General features: G+C 40.0%; 1 protein-coding gene across 3 annotated transcripts in view; it reads left to right on the top strand.

The window, feature by feature from the left end:
• The window catches only part of WDR47 (WD repeat domain 47), a gene marked incomplete at both ends in the record, with an annotated part of 54,382 nt that overhangs the window by 27,901 nt on the left and 6,701 nt on the right, over positions 1-19,780 (top strand). For all 3 annotated transcript variants that reach the window (XM_080693379.1, XM_080693381.1, XM_080693380.1), the window contains 4 exons: positions 3,571-3,728; positions 10,990-11,159; positions 12,260-12,430; positions 14,828-14,959. In XM_080693379.1, the coding sequence (XP_080549505.1) occupies positions 3,571-3,728; positions 10,990-11,159; positions 12,260-12,430; positions 14,828-14,959 (631 nt within the window). The remainder of the gene's footprint in view (positions 1-3,570; positions 3,729-10,989; positions 11,160-12,259; positions 12,431-14,827; positions 14,960-19,780) is intronic.

Below are 19,780 nucleotides of genomic sequence, written 5' to 3'. Positions count from 1 at the left end.
GTTTCAAATGGTATCTATACTAGGAGTCACCAAAGTTTTTATACAGAATTTCTTCAATATGCCTCTTTAAAAGAGAGTTATGGATGAGCCAGGCATAGTGGCACACACTTGTAATCTTAGTACTTGGGAGGAGGCCAAGACAGGAGGATCACAGATTCACAGCCAGCCTCAGCTACTTATGTTCTCTGTAGCCTAGTGAGACCCTGTTTCAAAAATGAAGAATGGAAGCCAGGTGTGGTGGTGCATACTTATAATCCCAGTACTTGCGAGGCTTAGAAAGGAGGATCACAGTTCACAGACAGCCTCAGCTAGTGTTGCCCTCCACAACTTAGTTAGACCTTGTTTCAAAATAAAGAATAAAGCTGGGCGTGGTGGTGCATGCTTATAATCTCAGCATTTGGGAAGCTGAGACTGGAGGATCGCAGTTAACGGACAGCCTCAGCTACTTAGTGAGGCCCTCTGCAACTCAGTGAGACCCTATTTCAAAATAAAGAATAAAAAATTGGGCAGGGGGTGTAGCTTGGAGATTAAATGCCTCTGGGTTCCATCCCCAGACCTGGAAAAAAAAAAAAGAATAAAATAGGGTTGGGGGTGTATCTTGGAGGTAGAATGTCTCTGGGTTCCATCCCCAGTACTATAAATAAATAAATAAATAAATAAATAAATAAATAAATAAATAAATAAAATGAAATAAGCTGTGTGTGGTGGCGCATGCTTGTAATCCCAGCATTTGGGAGGCTGAGATAGGAGTATTACAGTTGGAGAACAGCCTCAGCTACTTAGTGAGGCCCTTTGCAACTCAATGAAACCTTGTTTTAAGATAAAGAATAAAAACTAAGGCTGGGTGTATAGCTCAGAGGTAGAATGAACCTGGATTAAATCCCCAACACCACTAAATAAATAAATAAATAAATAAATAAATAAATAAATAAAGCTGGGCGTGGTGGCCCATGCTTATAATCCCAGTATTTGAGTGGCTGAGACAGGAGGATTGTAGGTTTGCAGCCATCCTCTGCAACTTAGTGAGACCTGTTTCAAAATGAATAAAAAGCCAGGTATGGTGGTGCGTACTTGTAATCCCAGTACTTGGGAGGCGGAGACAGGAGGATCCTGGTTTGAGGGCAGCCTCAGCTACTTAGTGAGTCCTCCCTGTGCAATCCTTCTGTCTCTGCCTCCCAAGCGCGGGGATTACAAGTGTGCGCCACCACGCCCGGCGGAGACCCTGTTTTAAAATAAAGAATTAAGCCAGGCGTGGTGGCGCACACTTGTAATCCCAGCCCTTGGGAGGCTGAGACAGGAGGATCACACAGGTTCGAAGCCAACCTCAGCTACTTAGTGAGGCTCTCAGGAACTTAGTGAGACCCTGTTTCTAAATAAAGTATAAAACTAGGTCTGGGAGGATAGCCTGGAGGTAGAAAAGCCCCTGGGTTCCACCCCCAGTACCACAAAACAAAATAAAATAAAGAATTTAAAAAATTGAGGCTGGGGGTATAACTTGGAGGTAGAATGGCCCTGGGTTCAGTACCAAAAAAAAAAAAAAAAAAGGGAAGAGAAAAAAAGCTATGGAGAAATAGATTGACAGTTTAAACATGAAACTCAAGCGTTCTGATTAAAATAATTTTTATAGTTTTAAAAGGAAATTTTACAATTTTAGTTTGAAATAGTAAAATATTCATTGCATTTCACCTTAAGTAGATGAAAAATTCTTTTTATGTGAGTGTATATGGTATTGGGGATTGAATATAGGGGCATTCTGCCTCTGAGCTACATCTCGAGGTCTGTTTTTATCTTTTATTTTTGAAGCAGGATGTCACTAAGTTCTACATAGAGGGCCTCACTAAGTTGTTGAGGCTGGCCATGAATCTGCAATACTACTCTCTCAGCTTCTCAAGTACTCCCAAGTAGGATTACAGGCCTACATTACCATGCCCGACCCTACTAGAAGTCCTTTATACCTTTTTTTTTTTTTTTGAGATAGGGTTCTTCCAGTGTTGTCCAGACTAGTCTTAAACTTTGAGAGTTAAGTAATTCTCCTACCTCAGCTTCCCAAGTAGCTATAACTATAGGCATGTGCCATAGCATCCATCTACATTTCTTTTTAAGAACACAAATGTTGCTTTATGGTTTTTGTTATATTTCTACATATGTGAACTATTTTTTCCTTCATTTAAAGAGAACTTAATATGGAAATGTAATTTAATCTTATGTTTTGTCCTAATTAGCAAAGAAAAACTTGAATGTTTATGAAACATCTGACTTAGTAATGATTAGCAAAGAATAGAAAGATTAAAGATTACTTTGGGAGCTGGGCATGGTGGCGTACACTTGTAATCCCAGCCATCGGGAGGCTAAGACCAGAGGATCGTGGTTTGCAGACAGCCTCAGCTACTTAGTGAGGCCCTCCGCAACTTAACGAGACCCTTTTTCAAAAGTATAAGGAATAAAAAATAGAGCAGGGAGTGTAGCTTGGAGGTAGAATGCCCCTGGTTTCCATCCCCAGACCTGCAAAATAAATAAATAAATAAATAAATAAATAAATAAATAAATAAATAAGATTACTGTGGATTTTTCATTGGTGGCACACTTGTAATCCCAGCATTTGGGAGGCTGAGACAGGAAGATCACAGATTGAGGACAGCCTCAGATACTACTTAGCCCCTTTGCAACTCAGTGAGACCCTGTTTTCAAATAAAGAATAAAAGATAGGGCTGAGGGTATGCCTTAGAGGTAGAATGCCCTGGGTTCCATTTCCAGTTCCACAAATAAAAAAAAAAAATAAAAAAAAAGATCATTGGTTCACCAGGCATGGTGGTGCATACTTGTAAATACTAGTACTTGGGAGGCTGAGACAGGAGAAGCACAGGTTCCTGGCCAGCTTCAGCTACTTAGTAAGGTCCTCCACAATTTAGTGAGACTCTGTTTCCAAATAAAGAAGAAAAAATAGGGCTGGGGATATAGCTTGGAGGTAGAATGCCCCTGGGTTCAATCCCATGTACTGCATTAAACAAAAAAATAAAAGATTATTGGGAGAGTTGGGTATGGTGGTGCATGCCTGTATTCTTAATACTTGGGAAACTGAGACAGGAGGATTACAAGTTCAAGAGCCTTGGCAATGTAGTCAGACTTTAAGCAACCTGTTTCTAAACAAAATATTAGCTGGGCATGGTGGTGCATGCTTGTAATCCTATCATTTGGGAAGCTAAGGTCGTAAGATAACAGGTTCATGGCTAGCCTCAGCTACTTAGTGAGGCCATCCACAACTTAGTGAGACCTTGTTTCAAAATAAAGAATACAAAACAGGGCTAGGGGTGTAACTAGGAGATAGAATGCCCCTGGTTTCTGGTTCCATACCAGTACTGCAAACAAATATTAAAAGGACTGGGGGTATAGCTTGGAGGTAGAATGCCCTTGAATTCAATCCCCAGAACCCCCTCTCACAGATTATTTGTAGTAAACATGAAGTGATTAAACAGGAAGTATACAGTTCAAGAGAACTTAAAATGGGACTTATGTAAGTTCTTTTAAATTTATTTTTTCATAGGATAACTTTTATATTCATTCTTTCTCTAGGATGACAAATCAAAAAAGCAGTTTGTTTGTATTAATACCCTAGAAGACACACAAGCTGTAAGAGCAGTGGCTTTTCACCCAGGTGGTAGCTTATATGCTGTTGGTTCAAATTCAAAAACTCTGAGAGTATGTGCCTATCCAGAAGTAATTGACCCAAGGTAAGAGTAGATGGTTTTTATTGCCTTGCTTACCTTAGTTTTTAACTTGGCTATGTTGATCTGTTTTTCAGAATTGTCATTTAGTAGTATTTCAGTTCTTCCATCCTTCTATTAAGGTTTTTTATTTTTTATACTTGGGAAATAAAAGTGGCTATTAATATACTTATTATATATTTAAGTGGTTATAAATTTTATGATTTTTCCATAAAATGTGTTTGATTACTCAGTACTTTGGTCTTCCTTATTTTCATGATGTTTATATTTTGGTTTTTATCTGAAAAGTTCTTTTTTGGGGGAGGGGATGCTAGGAATTGAACCAGAGGTATTCTACCTCTGAGCTACATCCCAGCCCTGTTTTTTTACTTTTTTTTTTTTTTTTCGGTCTGAGGATGGAACCCAGAGGCATTCGACCTCCCAGCTACACCCCCTGCCCAATTTTTTATTCTTTATTTTTGAAACAGGGTCTCACTGAGTTGCAGAGGGCCTCACTAAGTAGCTGAGGCTGTCTGCGAACTGTGATCCTCCAGTCTCAGCCTCCCAAATGCTGGGATTACAAGTGTGCGCCACCATGCCTGGCTTATTATTTACTTTGAAACAGGTTCTCACTAGGTTGCCGAGGCTGGCCTCGAACTTGTGACACTCCTACCTCACCCTTCCAAGTATTGGGATTACAGGTGTGTGCCACTGTGCCTGGCTTGAAAAGTTCTTATATATTGCCGTGTGTGGTGGCGCACGCTTGTAATCCCCGCGCTTGGTAGGCAGAGACAGGAGGATCGTGCTGGTTCGGAGCCAGCCTCGCTGGCTCAAGAGAACCTGTTTCCAAATTAAAATATAAAAATAGGTCTGGGAGTGTAGCCCGGACGTAGAAGGGCTTCCAGGAACCCCAGTACCACCAAAAAAAAAAAAAAAAAAAAAAAAAAAGTTCTTATATTCAATTAAATTTTAAAAGTTAAAGGTAAAGAAAACCTGGTTACAGACTGAGGAAATACAGATTTTGTATAATAGCCTCAGAGAAGTTTAGGAAAAACTATGTGAAATTGCTATTAATGACCACTTTAAGCCTACAATATCAAAATTTCATTTGATTAACCTAACAGTGATTTTTATGTGTGTGTGTGTGGTACTGGGGGTAGAACCCAGGGGCTTTTCTACCTCCTGGCTATACTCCCAGACCTTTTTTTTTTATACTTTATTTGGAAACAGGGTCTCTCTAAGTTGCTGAGAGCCTCACTAAGTAGCTGAGGCTGGCTTCAAACTTGTGTAATCCTCCTGTCTCAGCCTCCCAAGTGCTGGAATTACAAGCGTGCGCCACCATGCCTGGCTCCTTAACAGTGATTTTATCCTCTTGTTTAACTAATTTTATTTTCTGTTCTGAAACAGGGTCTTGCTAACCTGCCAAGGCTGGTCTTAAACCTGTAACCCTTCTGTCAGCCTCCTAAGTACTATTATAGGCATGCACGATCATGCCTGGCTTAAGGCTTTTTTGTTTGTTTGGTACAAGGGATTGAACCTAAGGACATTTTACCGCTAAGCTACACCCCAAGCCCTATTTTATTTTTAACTTTGAAACAGGGTCTCACTAGGTTGATGAGAGTTCCACAGCTTGCTAAGGTTGTCCTTAAACCTGTGATAACTCTTATCTTAGACATCTAAGTCCTGGGATTACAGGCCTGGCCACCATGCCTGGCTATTTTAGGCATTTTTTTTACAACTCTTAAGACTTAATATAATCCTATTTTAAGGACAGAAGAGTGATTTTTTTTTTTTCTTTTTCTCTTTTGCACTGTTCGGGGGATTGAACTTTGTACATGTTAAACAAGCATTCTATCACTGACCTATACCCTGAGGTCAAGGTCAAGGTATATTTTTCATTTACTCCTGGGAGTACAGGTCAACTTGAAAACTGTTCTCCCTACAGAGAAGGCAAGGTAAGCACTTGGACAGTTGGCAGCTCAGAAATTACCCTGGTCAAAAGCCAGGCTTGGTGGAGCATGCTTGTAATCCCAGCATTTGGGAGGCTGAGACAGGGGCATTACGGGTTTACTGCAGTTTACGGACAGCCTCAGCTACTTAGTAAGGCCCTTTGCAATTCAGTGAGACCCTGTTTCAAAATAAAAATAAAAAATAGGGCCGGGCGTGGTAGCGCACACTTGTAATCCTCTTCTTGGGAGGCAGAGACAGGAAGATCCTGTAGGTTTGAAGCCAGCCTCGCTGGCTTAAGAGACCCTGCTTCCAAATTAAAAAAAAAAAAAAAAAAAAAAAGTCTGGGAATGTAGCCTGGTGGTAGAAAGGTTCCATTCCCAGAACCAACAACAAAAAAATAAATAGAAAAAAATTAAAAATAGGGCTGGGGGTGTATCTTAGAGGTAGACTGAGGGGGATCGCGGTTCACAGACAGCCTCAGCTACTACTTACTGAGGTCCTTTGCAATTCAGTGAGGCCCTGTTTCAAAATAAAAAAATAGGGGTGGGATTATAGCTCTGAGGTAGAATGCCCATCCCCAGTATCAAAAAAAAAAAAAAAGATTTTTCACTTACTCAAATGTGTTGGCTATCTCTGGATTTGAAACCAGTAATTTTAACTTTTAGATTCTGGTGGTATTTAAAAATTAAGAAAAAGAGTAGTAGGGCTTATGTAAAGTAAGAGTAGCATAATTTGTTTCTGCTCATTTTTTTGTTTTTGTTTTTGCTGGACTAGGAATTGAACGCAGGGGCATTCTACCTCTGAGCTAAACCCCAACCCTATTTTTTATTCTTTATCCTCACTAAGTAGCTGTGAGGCTGGCCTCGAACTTGCAATCCTCCTGTCTCAGTCTCCCACATAATGGGATTATAAGCATACGTCATCACACCTGGCTCGCTCATTGTTTTATAAAGTAGAAATACCTGAGAGAGTAGAATAGTAGATCAGGGAGTGGAAAATAATAATTATGGAGGCAGAGCAAAAGCTTTTAATGTGTACAGTTAAACTGATCCTAAGTTAACTGTTTATCATTGTCAGTATTTCTTATGCTGACACAGATGTTTCATTGATTGAATAAAGTGATTTATATGAAGATTAATTCATTAGTAAATGTATTTGAAGTTCTAATGTGTTAGGTACTGTGCTAGACTTTAGGACTGGTTGTTCATAAAACAAAATGTTATTTAGGCTTGGTGGCACGTGCTTGTAATCCCAGTACTTGGGAGGCTGTGATGGGAGGATTGCAGGTTTGCAGCCAGCCTCAACTACTTAGTGAGGTTCTCTGCAATTTAGTGACACCGGTTCAAAATAAAGATTAAACTGGGCGTGGTGGTGCACACTTGTAATCCTAGCATTCGGGAGACTGAGACTGGAGGATTGCGGTTTGGGAACAGCCTCAGCTACTTAGTGAGGCCCTCTGCAACTTAGCAAGACCTGGTTTCAAAAATAAAGAATAAAAAATAAAAGGGTGTAGCTCGGAGGTTGAATGCCCCTGGGTTCCGTCCCTAGACCCGCAATAAAATAAATAAATAAATAAATAAATAAATAAATAAATAAATAAAATAAAAATAAAGAATAAAAACTAGGGCTGGAGGTGCAGCTTGGAGGTAGAATGCTCCTGGGTTCAATTCCCAGAAGCACAAAAATACCCACAAAAACATGTTTATTGAATTCATGGAACTTCTAGTATTAGTGGGTAAGATGAAGACTATGATGATAAATATACCAATAAGTATATCGATACATGGTTGAAAGTGTTATGAAAAAGATCATAAGACTCTGTAGTAGAGTAAAATGGGGATGGAGTGAGGTGCAGACTGGCAGATCATAGAAAGGGCTCCTTAAAAAAAGGCATTAGAGCCAGGCGTGGTGGCGCACGCTTGTAATCCCAGCATTTGGGAGGCTGAGACAGGAGGATTGCAGTTCGCGGCCAGCCTTAGCTACTTAGTGAGGCCCTCTGCAACTCAGAAAGACCCTATTTCAAAATAAAGAATAAAAAATAGGGCTGGGGGTGTAGCTCAGAGGTAGAATGCCCCTGGGTTTCATCCCCAGTACTGAAAAAAAAAAAAAAAAAGGCATTAAAGCTGAGATCTAAGGGTGAAGAGCCTCGCATGAGAAGAGAGCACTCAGAAAGAACATGAGTGAGGAAGGTCTGCACTTGTATGTGTGTTGCACTTGGAATGGAACTCAGAGGCCTTCTACCTTTGGCTATACCTCCACCCATGCCGAAAGCCAGCTAGTCCAATGGGGCGCGAGTTTGCTCGTGGTCGAGGGTCTCAGTAAAGGTGGGGAAGGACAGAGTGATTTTCTACAGATTCTTATCTGTAGCGGTTCTTTTCTAGGAAAATAATCCTATGATCGGCGCTTTAAAAAGAACCTGACATGGATCGATGCTTCTTGTGCAATCGAACACTTTATTTTGGACACAAGACTTTTTATATTTTCCCCTCTCCCAGTGAATTTCTAGTAAAAAGAAGTGCAAAACACCCAAGGTACAAAAGAGAGATACACATGCAAATTACCAACCCTGAACAATACAAAAGTAAAGCCTGGGATATTCCAGGTCTTTGTGTTTGAAATCAGTCCCATTATCTCAGGTGGGCCTTGTGCTTGTGAGCCCAGCCCCCTTTGGCCTTGCAGCTGCAGAGGCTTCTATTTGGCTAAAAGTCACACCCAAAAATCATTTGAAGAATCCAGTTTGTTTTTTAAGAGTTTTCTTTAACCCCTTCAGAGCTCATTCCTAGGGCTTAGTCCAATGTCCTCCTTTATATATATAATGGGGGACGAAGTTTGAGATTCCAGCTTTCATATAGTTATCGTAAGGAAAATCCGTGTTCCTTCATGATGATCTAGGGAATTTCGATGAATGTCTGCTGGATTTTGTCTGCAATACTATCCGCTGTCTGAAAACTTAAACAAACTCATGACACAGTTTAGCAGGTAAACACCAAGAAATAACATGAAGTCTTTAGATTTAGTTGTCAGATATATTTCTCTAGCAGCTGAGCATTTTCCTTCTTTTAATAATCCATATTCCTATCACTAACCTTCTGCAACTTTCTTTTCTTTTCTGATTACCCTAATTCTCTCTTTCCCATTTGGGCCAATCTCAGGATAAGCTCTTCTTCATACAAAATACTTTCTTATTCTCACCATATTTTCTTTCTTTCTTTCATCTTTACACATCTATTTTATCTGTCTTTTGTTTTGACATAGCTATTTTTTAACCAGGTGGTGTCACTGTAACTCCAGGCATCACTATTACCATGCGTAAAAGCCAAGGTCAAAGGTGGACTGGAATGTTGCTACTGCCTCTAATTACCATTTGAACAAGGCTCATCTAATTACCATTTGAGCAAGGCTGAAAGTTTGCTGGAAAGATTATTTTACATGAATTCAATTTTTTCTCGCAGTCCTGATCTTTTTCCCACCGGAGCAATTCGTTTGGAGAGTTAAAAGAATCATTACCAAAAGGATAGTAGTTATGAAAGAATATCTAAGAGTGGAGAATACTTTTTGCCAGCGACCACACCTTCTCTCGGGGCTTATTTCTCACTTTGAGAATCGCCTATGACTACATGGATTCTCACACGGTCTTGGCACACCCGTTTTTGTTTGTTTGTTTGTTTGTTTTTGAAATTAGTCTCACTAAGTTTCTGAAGCTGGATTTGAACCTATGATCCTCCTGTCTCAGCCTTGCAAGTACTAGGATTACAAGTGTGCACCATTTTGGTTATGCATGGCTAAAAACTTGAATTTTTTTTAAGCAGCGTCTTGCCAGGTTGATGAGAGCCTCACCACTTGCTGTGGCTGTCCTTGAATTTGTGATCCTCGTGTCTCAGCCTCCCAAGTACTGGGATTATAGGCATGCACCACCTGGAAGAACTTAAATTTTTGATGAACTGAAACAAGTTCAGGTTGGTTAGCGTATGATGAGCAAGAGTGTGATAAGGCTACAGAGATAGACTTAAGAGAAATTATGCAGAGCTTTCTAGATGTCTTAGGTTTTATGCTGAGTGTAGTAGGAAGCTGCAGAAAGTAAGCAGAGCAAAGGTTGTGGCCTGAGAGAGTGTGTGTGTGTGTGTGTGTGTGTGTGTGTGTATGTGTGTGTGTATTTTTTTTTTTTTTTGTACTGGGGATGGAACCCAGGGACATTCTACCTCCACACTACACCCCCAGCCCTACTTTTTATTCTTTATTTTGAAATAGGGTCTCACTGAGTTGCAAAGGGCCTCACTAAGTAGCCGAGGCTGTCCGCAAACAGCTATCCTCCCATCTCAGCCTCCCAAATGCTGGGATTACAAGGGTGTGCCACCACGCCTGGCTAGGGCCCAGAACTTTATACTGGACTATAATAACTTAAATTTGGCCTACCTATATGGGGAGTCATGACAACATCTACTCCTGCTAAATTTTAAATTCTGGAACAGTATCTTGCCTTCTTTTTAAAATCTCTACCTCCTGTAACCCCAGGCATATTGCTTATATAATTTGTTTAATAAATGTCTATTGGATTTTTCTAATTTGCATTCTTTTATTCTTTTCACTTTTGAGTTAAAATCTATGAAAAATATGAGAAATGGGGATTTTTAAAAAAATCATATATCAAGCCAGGCGTATTGGCTCACACTTGTAATCCCAGCATTCAGGAGGCTGAGACTGGAGGATTGCGGTTCACAGACGACCTCAGCTACTCAATGAGGCCCTCCGCAACTTAGTGAGACCCTGTTTCAAAATAAAGAATAAAAAACAGGGTAGGGGGTGTAGCTCAGTGGTCAAATGCCCCTGGGTTCCATCCCAGACCCGCAAAAAAAAAAAAAAAAAAAAAAAAAAAGTATATTCTAGCTGGGCGTGGTGGCGCATGCCTGTAATCCCAGTGCTTGGGAGGCTGAGACAGGAGAATTGCACACATTCATAGCCAGTCTCAGCTGCTTAGTGAGGCTCTCAGCATCTTAGTGACACCCTGTTTCCAAATAAAGTATAAAATAGGTTTGGTAGTATAACCCGGAGGTAGAAAAGCCCCTGGGCTCCAACCCCAGTACCACCACCAAAAAAAAAAAAGTATATTCTATACCTTATGTGATCTGAAATAAAAGATTAGGATGATAATGGCTTATAATTTTTCTTTATGTGTATTAAATATACTTTACATTTATTTCATTTTGTGATTTCAAAAACTTGACCTGTCATCTGATACTCCATTTGCTCCCTCCCCAAGAAGAGTAATAATAAAGGGCTTTTTATTACTAATTTTATTAAGCAAGAAACTGAAATATCTTTATGTAATTTTTCTTTTCAGTGCACATGAAACTCCTAAACAACCAGTGATACGTTTTAAAAGGAATAAACATCATAAAGGATCCATTTACTGTGTGGCCTGGAGTCCCTGTGGACAGTTATTAGCAACAGGGTCAAACGACAAATATGTCAAAGTGTTGCCCTTCAATGCAGAGACTTGTAATGCAACAGGTAGGGTTCAAGTATGTGAACAGTAGCTAACTTGCCAATATACTTTATATTTCCTCCATGTTGTATCTTTCTGTTGTCTTTAATATAAGAATATAATTTTATAAAGATTTTTAAAAATATTCTGATTGGTTACATTTATGAGGTATTTTTATTTTAGTAAATTCTTACAGGTATCCAGGTAGCATCTGAACTTTAGAAAATTTTACCAGAAAAATAACTCTTAAATAACTATTTTCTTTTGTTCGAATTGTATGAATGAATATTGTCTACAGAATATTTGTCCTTTTTTTTCTGGAGGACAATTTAATAATTCATAGATAAATAAGGTAAATGTTTATTGTATGCTGAGAATACAGATTTATTAATTTGGTTTTCTTGTCCTTTTTCTTTGGAATAAAAGATTTTAAAAAAGTAACTATTATAGCTCTGTTTTAAGAATATAATAGCTAAATCATTATTTTGATTTTTTTTTGTAGTATGGGATATTGAATCCAGAGGCATTGTACCTCTGAGCAACACCCCCAGCCCTATTTTTTACTCTTTTTTTTTTTTTTAAATGGTCTCATTAAGTTAGGCCTAAGTTCCTGAGGCTGGCCGTGAACCTGCAACCCTCCTGTCTCAGCATCCGAAGTACTGGGATTACAAATGTGTGCCACCACACCTGGCCCATAATTTTGATTTCTTGAAGTTCTTTCCTCAGTACAGTGAAGTTGGTTATAATATCACTCCCTAGCTGAGCGTGGTGGCGAAAGCTTGTATTCCCAGCTTTTGGAAGGCTGAGACAGGAAGATTGCGGTTCTCAGATAGCCTCAGCTACTTAGTGAGGCTGTCTTTGCAACTCAGTGAGATCCTGTTTCAAAAAATAAAAAGAATTTTAAAAAAATATGACTAGGGTGTAGCTAGGAAGTAGAATGCTTCTGGGTTCCATCCCCAGTACCGAAATAAATAAATAAATAAATAAATAAATAAATAAATAAACAAACAAACAAACCATACTATCACACCATTATTCTTGGACACTTTTGGGACTGTTCAGCAATCTCAAGTTATCACAGAAAATTGAGCAGCATCTTTTTTTTTAATTCTTACTGCTGTTTCAGGACCAGATCTGGAATTCAGTATGCATGATGGGACAATCAGAGACTTGGCATTTATGGAAGGCCCAGAAAGTGGCGGCGCTATCTTAATAAGTGCTGGAGCAGGGGATTGTAACATTTATACAACAGATTGTCAAAGAGGCCAGGGCCTTCATGCTTTGAGTGGACATACTGGTACGTACTATCAGTCTTAAGTGCTCCTTTTCCTTTTGTTCACTTTCTGAATTTTGGAGTATATGTCATTAAAATGGATCTTTTCAAGAGGGGGAATTTTTATTTCAAAAGTTTATAAAATACCCAGTTCTTGGGAGGCTGAGATAGGAGGATCACAGGTTGAAGGACAATCTCAGCAAGAAATGAGACTCTCATTAACCTAGCCAGACTCTGTTTCCAAATAAAAATAAAATAGGGCTTGGAGTATAACTCGGAGGTAGAATGCCCCAGGGTTCAACCCCCAGTCTCACACACACACACACACACACACACACACACACACACACACACACACACACACACAGTTTAATGTATGAGCTGGGTATGGTGGCTTACAGTTATATCAGTACATGGGAAGCTGAGGCAGGAGGATTGAGGCCAGCCTCAGCAATTTTAGGAAGGCCTTCAGCAATTTAGTGAGACCCTGTTTAAAAATATAAATTAAGGCCGGGCATGGTGATGTACAACATGTACTTGGAAGCTGAGACAGGAGGATTGAAGGTTTGAGGCTAGCCTCAGCACCTTAAAGACCCTGTTTTAAGATAAAATAATAAAAGGGCTGGGAGTTTTGCTCAGAGGCAAAATGCCTCTAGGTTCAATCCACAGTACCAGTCAATAAAAGTAATTAATTAAAGTTAAAAGAGTTGGGGGTATACCTTGGAGGTAGAATGCCCTTGGATTCAAATTCCAGCATCACACACACTAACAGATTTGTGTGTGTGTGTGTGTGTGTGTGTGTGTGTATGTGTGTGTGTGTGGTACTGGGGATTGAATCCAGAGGCCTTCTACCTCCAAGATATACCCCCAGCCCGATTTTTTTTTTTTTTTTGGAAACAGGGTCTCTCTAAGTTGCCAAGGCTAGCTTTGAACCTGTGATGCTCCTATCTAAGCCTCCCAAGTATTGGGATTACAAGCATGTGCACCATGCCTGGCCAAACAAAAATTTTAATTATAAACATTGCATAGCACCACCATTAGTAACTAACATTGATATTTCCCTATGTGTTATTATGATTCCTTAATCCTCACCATCATCATAGGGCGTAGGAAGTTTTATTCCCTTTTTATACACAAGGAGAGGCTGGAAGAGTAAAATGACTTGCCCAATATCATAAGGCTAGTAAGTGGTAGAACTAATATGCATATATATGTGTAATACACACACACACACACATATTACACATACATATGTACACACACATACATAAATTGTGGTATTGGGTATTAGGCTCAGAGCGTCGTGCATACTAGGCAAGTGCTCTACCACTGAGCTATATCCCCAGGCCTTTTTTTTTTTTTTTGTACTGGGGGTTGAACCCAGGGGCACTCTACCACTGAGCTACATCACCAGCCCTATTTGTTTGTTTGTTTGTTTTTGTGGCACTAGGGATTGAACCCAGAGGCATTTTACCTCAGAGCTAAACCCCCAGCCTGATTTTATTTTTTATTTGGAAATAAGTTCTCACCAAGTTGCGGAAGGCCTCGCTAAGTTGTCAAGGCTACCTTCAGCCTCCCAAGTACTGGGATTACAGGCATGTGATACCCTGTCCAGCTTATTATTTTATTTTGAAACAAGGTCTTATTAACTTGTGGAGGGCCTCACTAAATGGCTGAGGCTTGCTGTGAACTTGCAATCCTCATGTCTCTGCTTCCCAAGTTCTGGGATTACAAGCATGTGCTACCACACCTGGCCTCTCAGCCCTTTTCAAATATAATTTGAGATAGGGTCTTGCCAAGTTGCTCAGACTGACCTTGGACTCAGATCCTCCTGCCTCAGCCTTCTGAGTAGTTGGGATAACAGGTGTTGTACCACTATTCCTGGCTTCCTCTGTTTTCTCCAAGAAAAAGTTACTATAATTTAAAATTATATTTTAAATGTTCTGAAATACAGAAAGAGCCTCTTCTACTATTGGAGATATCAAAGAAAGATTGAAGCCGGGCGTGGTGACACACACTTGTAATCCCAGCAATTGGGAGGCTGAGTCAGGAGGATCACAGTTCGTGGACAGCCTCAGCCACTTAGGCCCTTTGCAACTCAGTGAGACCTTGTTTCAAAATGAATAAAAAAAAATAGGGCTTGGGGTTTGGCTTAGAGGTAGAATGCCCCTGAGTTTCATCCCCAGTTCTGAAAAGAAAGAAAGAAAGAAAGAAAGATTGAGTTTATTATGTTTTTGATGTGCATCTTAGATATAATTTTATTTTTATTGAAATTGTCCATACAGTTGATAAATATAGAAAACCTCTTTTACATAGGATATTAATTAGTCAGATAATTGCTTGACCAGTGATAGGGCGTATTAGCTTTAAACACGTTATGTGAAGATACTTTCCTACAATAATTACAGTGATCTTTTATAGGGCATATTTTAGCACTTTACACCTGGAGTGGCTGGATGATTGCTTCTGGTTCCCAAGATAAGACTGTTCGATTCTGGGATCTTCGAGTACCAAGCTGTGTTCGTGTTGTTGGCACAACATTCCATGGAACCGGTAGGTTTTTCATTAATTTAAATGATTTATATGAGAAGGAAACTATAAATCACACTAGCTTATTTCTCCCTCCCTGTTCAATAAAAAAATAAAAAGAAACGAATCCAAGTGGAGTACATGACACACCTCTGTAATCTCAGTGCTGGGGAGGCTGAGCGAGGAGGGTCACAATTGGAGGCCAGCCTCAGCAATTTAGTGAGACCCTGTTTCAAAATAAAAAATAAAACAGGGCTGTTGATATAGCCTAGAGGTAGAATGCCCCTGGGTTCCATCCTTAGTGCCTCCCCAAAAAGAAAAACATGGAATACTTAGGGGATATAACGCAATGGTGTATCACTTGCCTAGCAAGTGTGGGCCTTCAAGTTTAACCCCTATTACTAAAAAAGAAAAAAATCTATAAATAAATAATTGGTATTGTATTGATAAGTTTTCTTTCAAAGTGCTTTTATCTGTTATTTTATTTGTAAAAATAATATTTAGCTTAGAGCTGGGTATAGTGGTGCATACTTGTTGTAATTCCAGCATTTGGGACAGGAGGATCATTGTTTGCTGTTTGCAGCCAGCCTCAGCTACTTAGTGAGGCCCTTTGCAACTCAGTGAGATCCTGTTTCAAAATAAAAAATAAAAACTAGGACTGGGGTATAGCTTGGAGGTAGAATGCCCCTGTATTCTATCCCTAGTACCTAAAAAAAAATAGGACTGGGGGTGTAGCTTGGAGGTAAAATACCCCTAGGTTCAATGTGATCATTGATTTGTTTAAGTTTAGTTTGTATTGCTAGCAAAATTAACATATAACATAGTTTCAAGAAACAAAAAGTTAGCCGGGCATGGTGGCACATGCTTGTAATCCCAGCATTTGGGAGGCTGAAACCAGGGGATCGCGGTTCACAAGACAGCCTTAGCTACTTAGTGAGGCCCTCGGCAACTTAGTGAGACCCTGTTTCAAAATAAAGAATAAAAATAGGGCAGGGGGTGTGGCTTGGAGGTCAAATGCCCCTGCGTTCCATCCCTAGACCTTCAAAAAAAAAAAAAAAGAAAAGAAAAGAAAAGAAAAAGTTCAATAAAACATATTAAGAAAAACCAGACCAGTCTAGTGAGGCGTGGTGGCACATGCTTATAATCCCAGCATTAGGGAGGCTGAGATCTGAGGATCATGGTTTGCTGCCAGCCTCAGCTATTTAGTGAGGCCCTCTGCAACTTAGTGAGACCTTGTTTCAAAATAAAAAAAAAAAATTAAAAAATAGGGCAGAGGGTGTAGCTCGGTGGTTGAATGCCCCTGGGTTCCATCCCTAGACCCACAAAAAAAAAAAAAAAAAAAAAAAGAAAAGAAAAACCAGCCAGATGTGGTGGCACATGCCTGTAATTCCAGTACACAGGAAGCTAAGAAAAGAGGACCATGGGTTCAAGGCTAGCCTCAGTAATTTATTTATTTGTTTATTTATTTATTTTGAATTTTTTGCAGTACTGGGTGTAGTACTGGAACCCAGAGGCATTTTAAAATACCTCTGAGCTATATCCCAGTCCTGTTTTTAATCCTTTTATTTTTCATTTATATTTATTTATTTATTTATTTGAGGGTCTGGGAATGGAACACAGGGGCATTTGACCTCTGAGCTACACTCCCTGCCCTATTTTTTTTATTATTATTCTTTATTTTGAAACAGGGTCTCACTGAGTTGCAGAGGGCCTACTAAGTAGCTGAGGCTGTCCTTGAACAATGATCCTCCAGTCTCAGCTTCTCAAATACTGGGATTACAAGCATGCGCCACCACACCTGGCTTATTTTTTTAAATTTTTAATATTTATTTATTTATTTATTTTTGCGGGTCTGGGAATGGAACCCAGGGGCATTTGACCTCCAAGTTACACTCCCTGCCCTATTTTTTATTCTTTATATTGAAACGGGTTTCACTTGAGTTGCAGAGGATGTCACTAAGTAGCTGAGGCTGTCCGTGAACCACGATCCTCCAGTCTCAGCCTCCCGAATGCTGGGATTACAAGCGTGTGCCACCACGTCTGGCTTATTTTTTATTTTTTGAATAGTCTCACTGAGTTGCGGAGGGCCTCGCTAAGTAGATGAGGCTGTCTCCCAACCATAATCCTCCTGTCTCAGTCTCCTGAATGCTGGGATTATAGGGTGCGCCACCACACCTGGCCAGCCTCAGGAATTTGGTGAGACCCTATTTCTCATTTACTTCCATTCTCAGTGGCATGCACTATAGTTGATCTCTTTCACTTTTCAGCTTCCACTCTTCTTTTACATTTCTGGATAACTGTTCTTTTCTGGCTCTTCTTTCTCTGTTCCACCTTTAAATTTAACATTCCCTAGGGCTCTGGACTTTAGATAATGGACAATTATATCCATTATTATCCTGGCTTTAAGTATAATTCATATAATACATATGCCTTAATTTTTTTTTTGGTGGTCCTGGTTCTACCTTCGGGCTACACTCCCAGACCTATTTTATATTTTTTATTTGGAAACAGGGTCTCTCAAACCAGCAAGGCTGGCTTCGAACCTGCACAATCCTCCTGTCTCAGCCTCCCAAATGTGGGGATTACAAGTGTGTGCCACCACGCCCGGCAACCTTAAATTTTTATTGCTAGTTCAAACTTATTCTGTAGGCCAAGGCTCACACTTCTAGTCCTCCTTCGCCTGTCCTTCTGGATGTCTTATAGATGTCTCATATTTAACGTGTCTTAAACTAATGATTCATGACCTCTCCCCCAAACAGAGCTGTCTTAGACCCCCAACTCATTGTACATGCCAGAAACCCTGGGGACCTTGGATCCTCCTCTTTCTCTTTTCTTCCAGGATCTGATTCATAAGCAAACCCTGTTGTTTTACTTCAAAAATCCAACTTAAATTGTGTTAGTCAGTTTTCCATCACTATAAGAAATACCTGAAATAATGGAAATAGCACCATTGACTATGTGTACATATGTGAATATTCCACCATCAGTCGTCTCAGTACTGTGTATTGGGAAGGGGGAAAATGGGGTGATGGGGAGCACCAAGTACTGTGTCCATATATGTCTCTGTCAACATGACTTATATTATGATGTGAGACTATAATGCATTAATAAAAGCACATAAAAATAAATACCTGGAATAAAATCAACCTATAAAGAGGTTTATTTAGGTTTATTTTTGCTTACAGTTTTGAAGGTTTCACTCCATGATCATTTAGCCCTTTCAAGCCGGGCATGGTGGCACATGCTTGTAATCCCAGCATGTGGGAGTCTGAGGCAGGAGGATTGGTTTGCAGACAACCTCAGCTACTACTTAGTGAGGCCCTTTGCAACTCAGAACTTATTTCAAAATAAAGAATAAAAAATAGGGCTGGGGGTATAGCTTGGAGGTAGAATATCACTAGGTTCCATCCCCAGTACCATACACACACACACACACAAAAAAAAAATAGCCCTTTCTTATTATTTTATGGCCCTGGGGATTGTTTTACTTCTGAGTTTATACTCCTAGTCCTATTTTATTTGTTTGTATTTGAAACAGGGCCTCATTAAGTTGCTGAGGCTGTGCTCAAACCTTCTATCCTGCTGTCTTAACCTCCCAAATCCTGGGATTACAAGCGTGCCACACCCTGCCCACTTTTTTTTTTTTGAAACAGGGTCTTACTAAGTTGCTGAGGCTGGCCATGAACCTGAAATCCTCCTGTCTCAGCCTCCCCAGTACTGGGATTACAAGCGTGTGCCACCACAGCAGGCTCGATTGGCCCTTTTACTTAGGCCTGTGACAAGGCAGCTCAGGGTGGTGAAATAACATGGTGAAGCAAAAAAGAGTGAGAAGTGGCTAGAGTCCCAGGGGCCCTTTAAGGGTACACCTTCAGTAACCTGACACATTTCCCACTAGGCTCCACCTCTTAAGGGCCCACCACCTCCCCATAGCCCTGTGAACTAGGGATAAAGCCTTTCATACAGGGATCCCTGGGGGGTACTTATCCAAGGCAGCATCAATCCATCCACTGCTTTTCATTTTTGTTGCCACCATGCTAGGATAAGTCACCACTAATGCTCATTTGAACCATTGCAAAAGCTTCTTTACTATACTCTGTACTTTCACTTTTGCCACCTCCAGTCTCTGATTCACACAGTAGTGTGTGTGTGTGTGTGTGTGTGTGTGTGTGTGTGTGTGTGTGTGTGTGTGTGTGTGGTATTGCGGAATGAACTCTGAGCTACACTCCCAGCCTTATTTTGAAACAGGTTTTCACTAAATTGTAGAGGGCCTTATTAGGTTTCTGGGGCTGGCCTTGAACCTGCAATCTTCCTGTCTGAGCCTTCTCTTTACTGGGATTACAAGTATATGCCACCACGACTGGCTAATATTCTTTTTAAAAAGCAAATCTGGGAACTGGGCTCAGTATTAGCGTGCTTGCCTACCATTCATGAGGCCCTGGCTTCCATCCTAAGCAATGGAAAACAAAAGAACAAATTTGTCATATCACATCTTGATTAAAATACTTCGATGACTTTTCATTTTTCTTAGGTTAAAGAGCTGCCTCTTTATCATGCCCAAGAGACCCTGCTAAATCTGGCATTATATACCCTGTTCGTCTCATGTCAAGTCACTTGCTTTTTTCTGGTCAGTTCCTGAAAAATGCCACACTCTTTCCATGTATTGACATGCAATTTCCATGGCCTGAAACGTTCTTGTATTCTTATAATTAATTATGTTTTTAGGCCTTAGCTTCTATATCACCTTGCTAGTAGAAGCCTTTGTGTATAAAACGAAACCATTATATTTTTCATGTGAATCAGCTTTTCTCCCTATCTACCTTAATTTTCATTATGGTTCTCTTATTT

The sequence above is a fragment of the Muscardinus avellanarius genome, assembly GCF_963383645.1.
Source record: "Muscardinus avellanarius genome assembly, chromosome: 3".
NCBI lineage: Eukaryota > Metazoa > Chordata > Mammalia > Rodentia > Gliridae > Muscardinus > Muscardinus avellanarius.
This window is presented reverse-complemented; position numbering and strand designations above follow the sequence as displayed.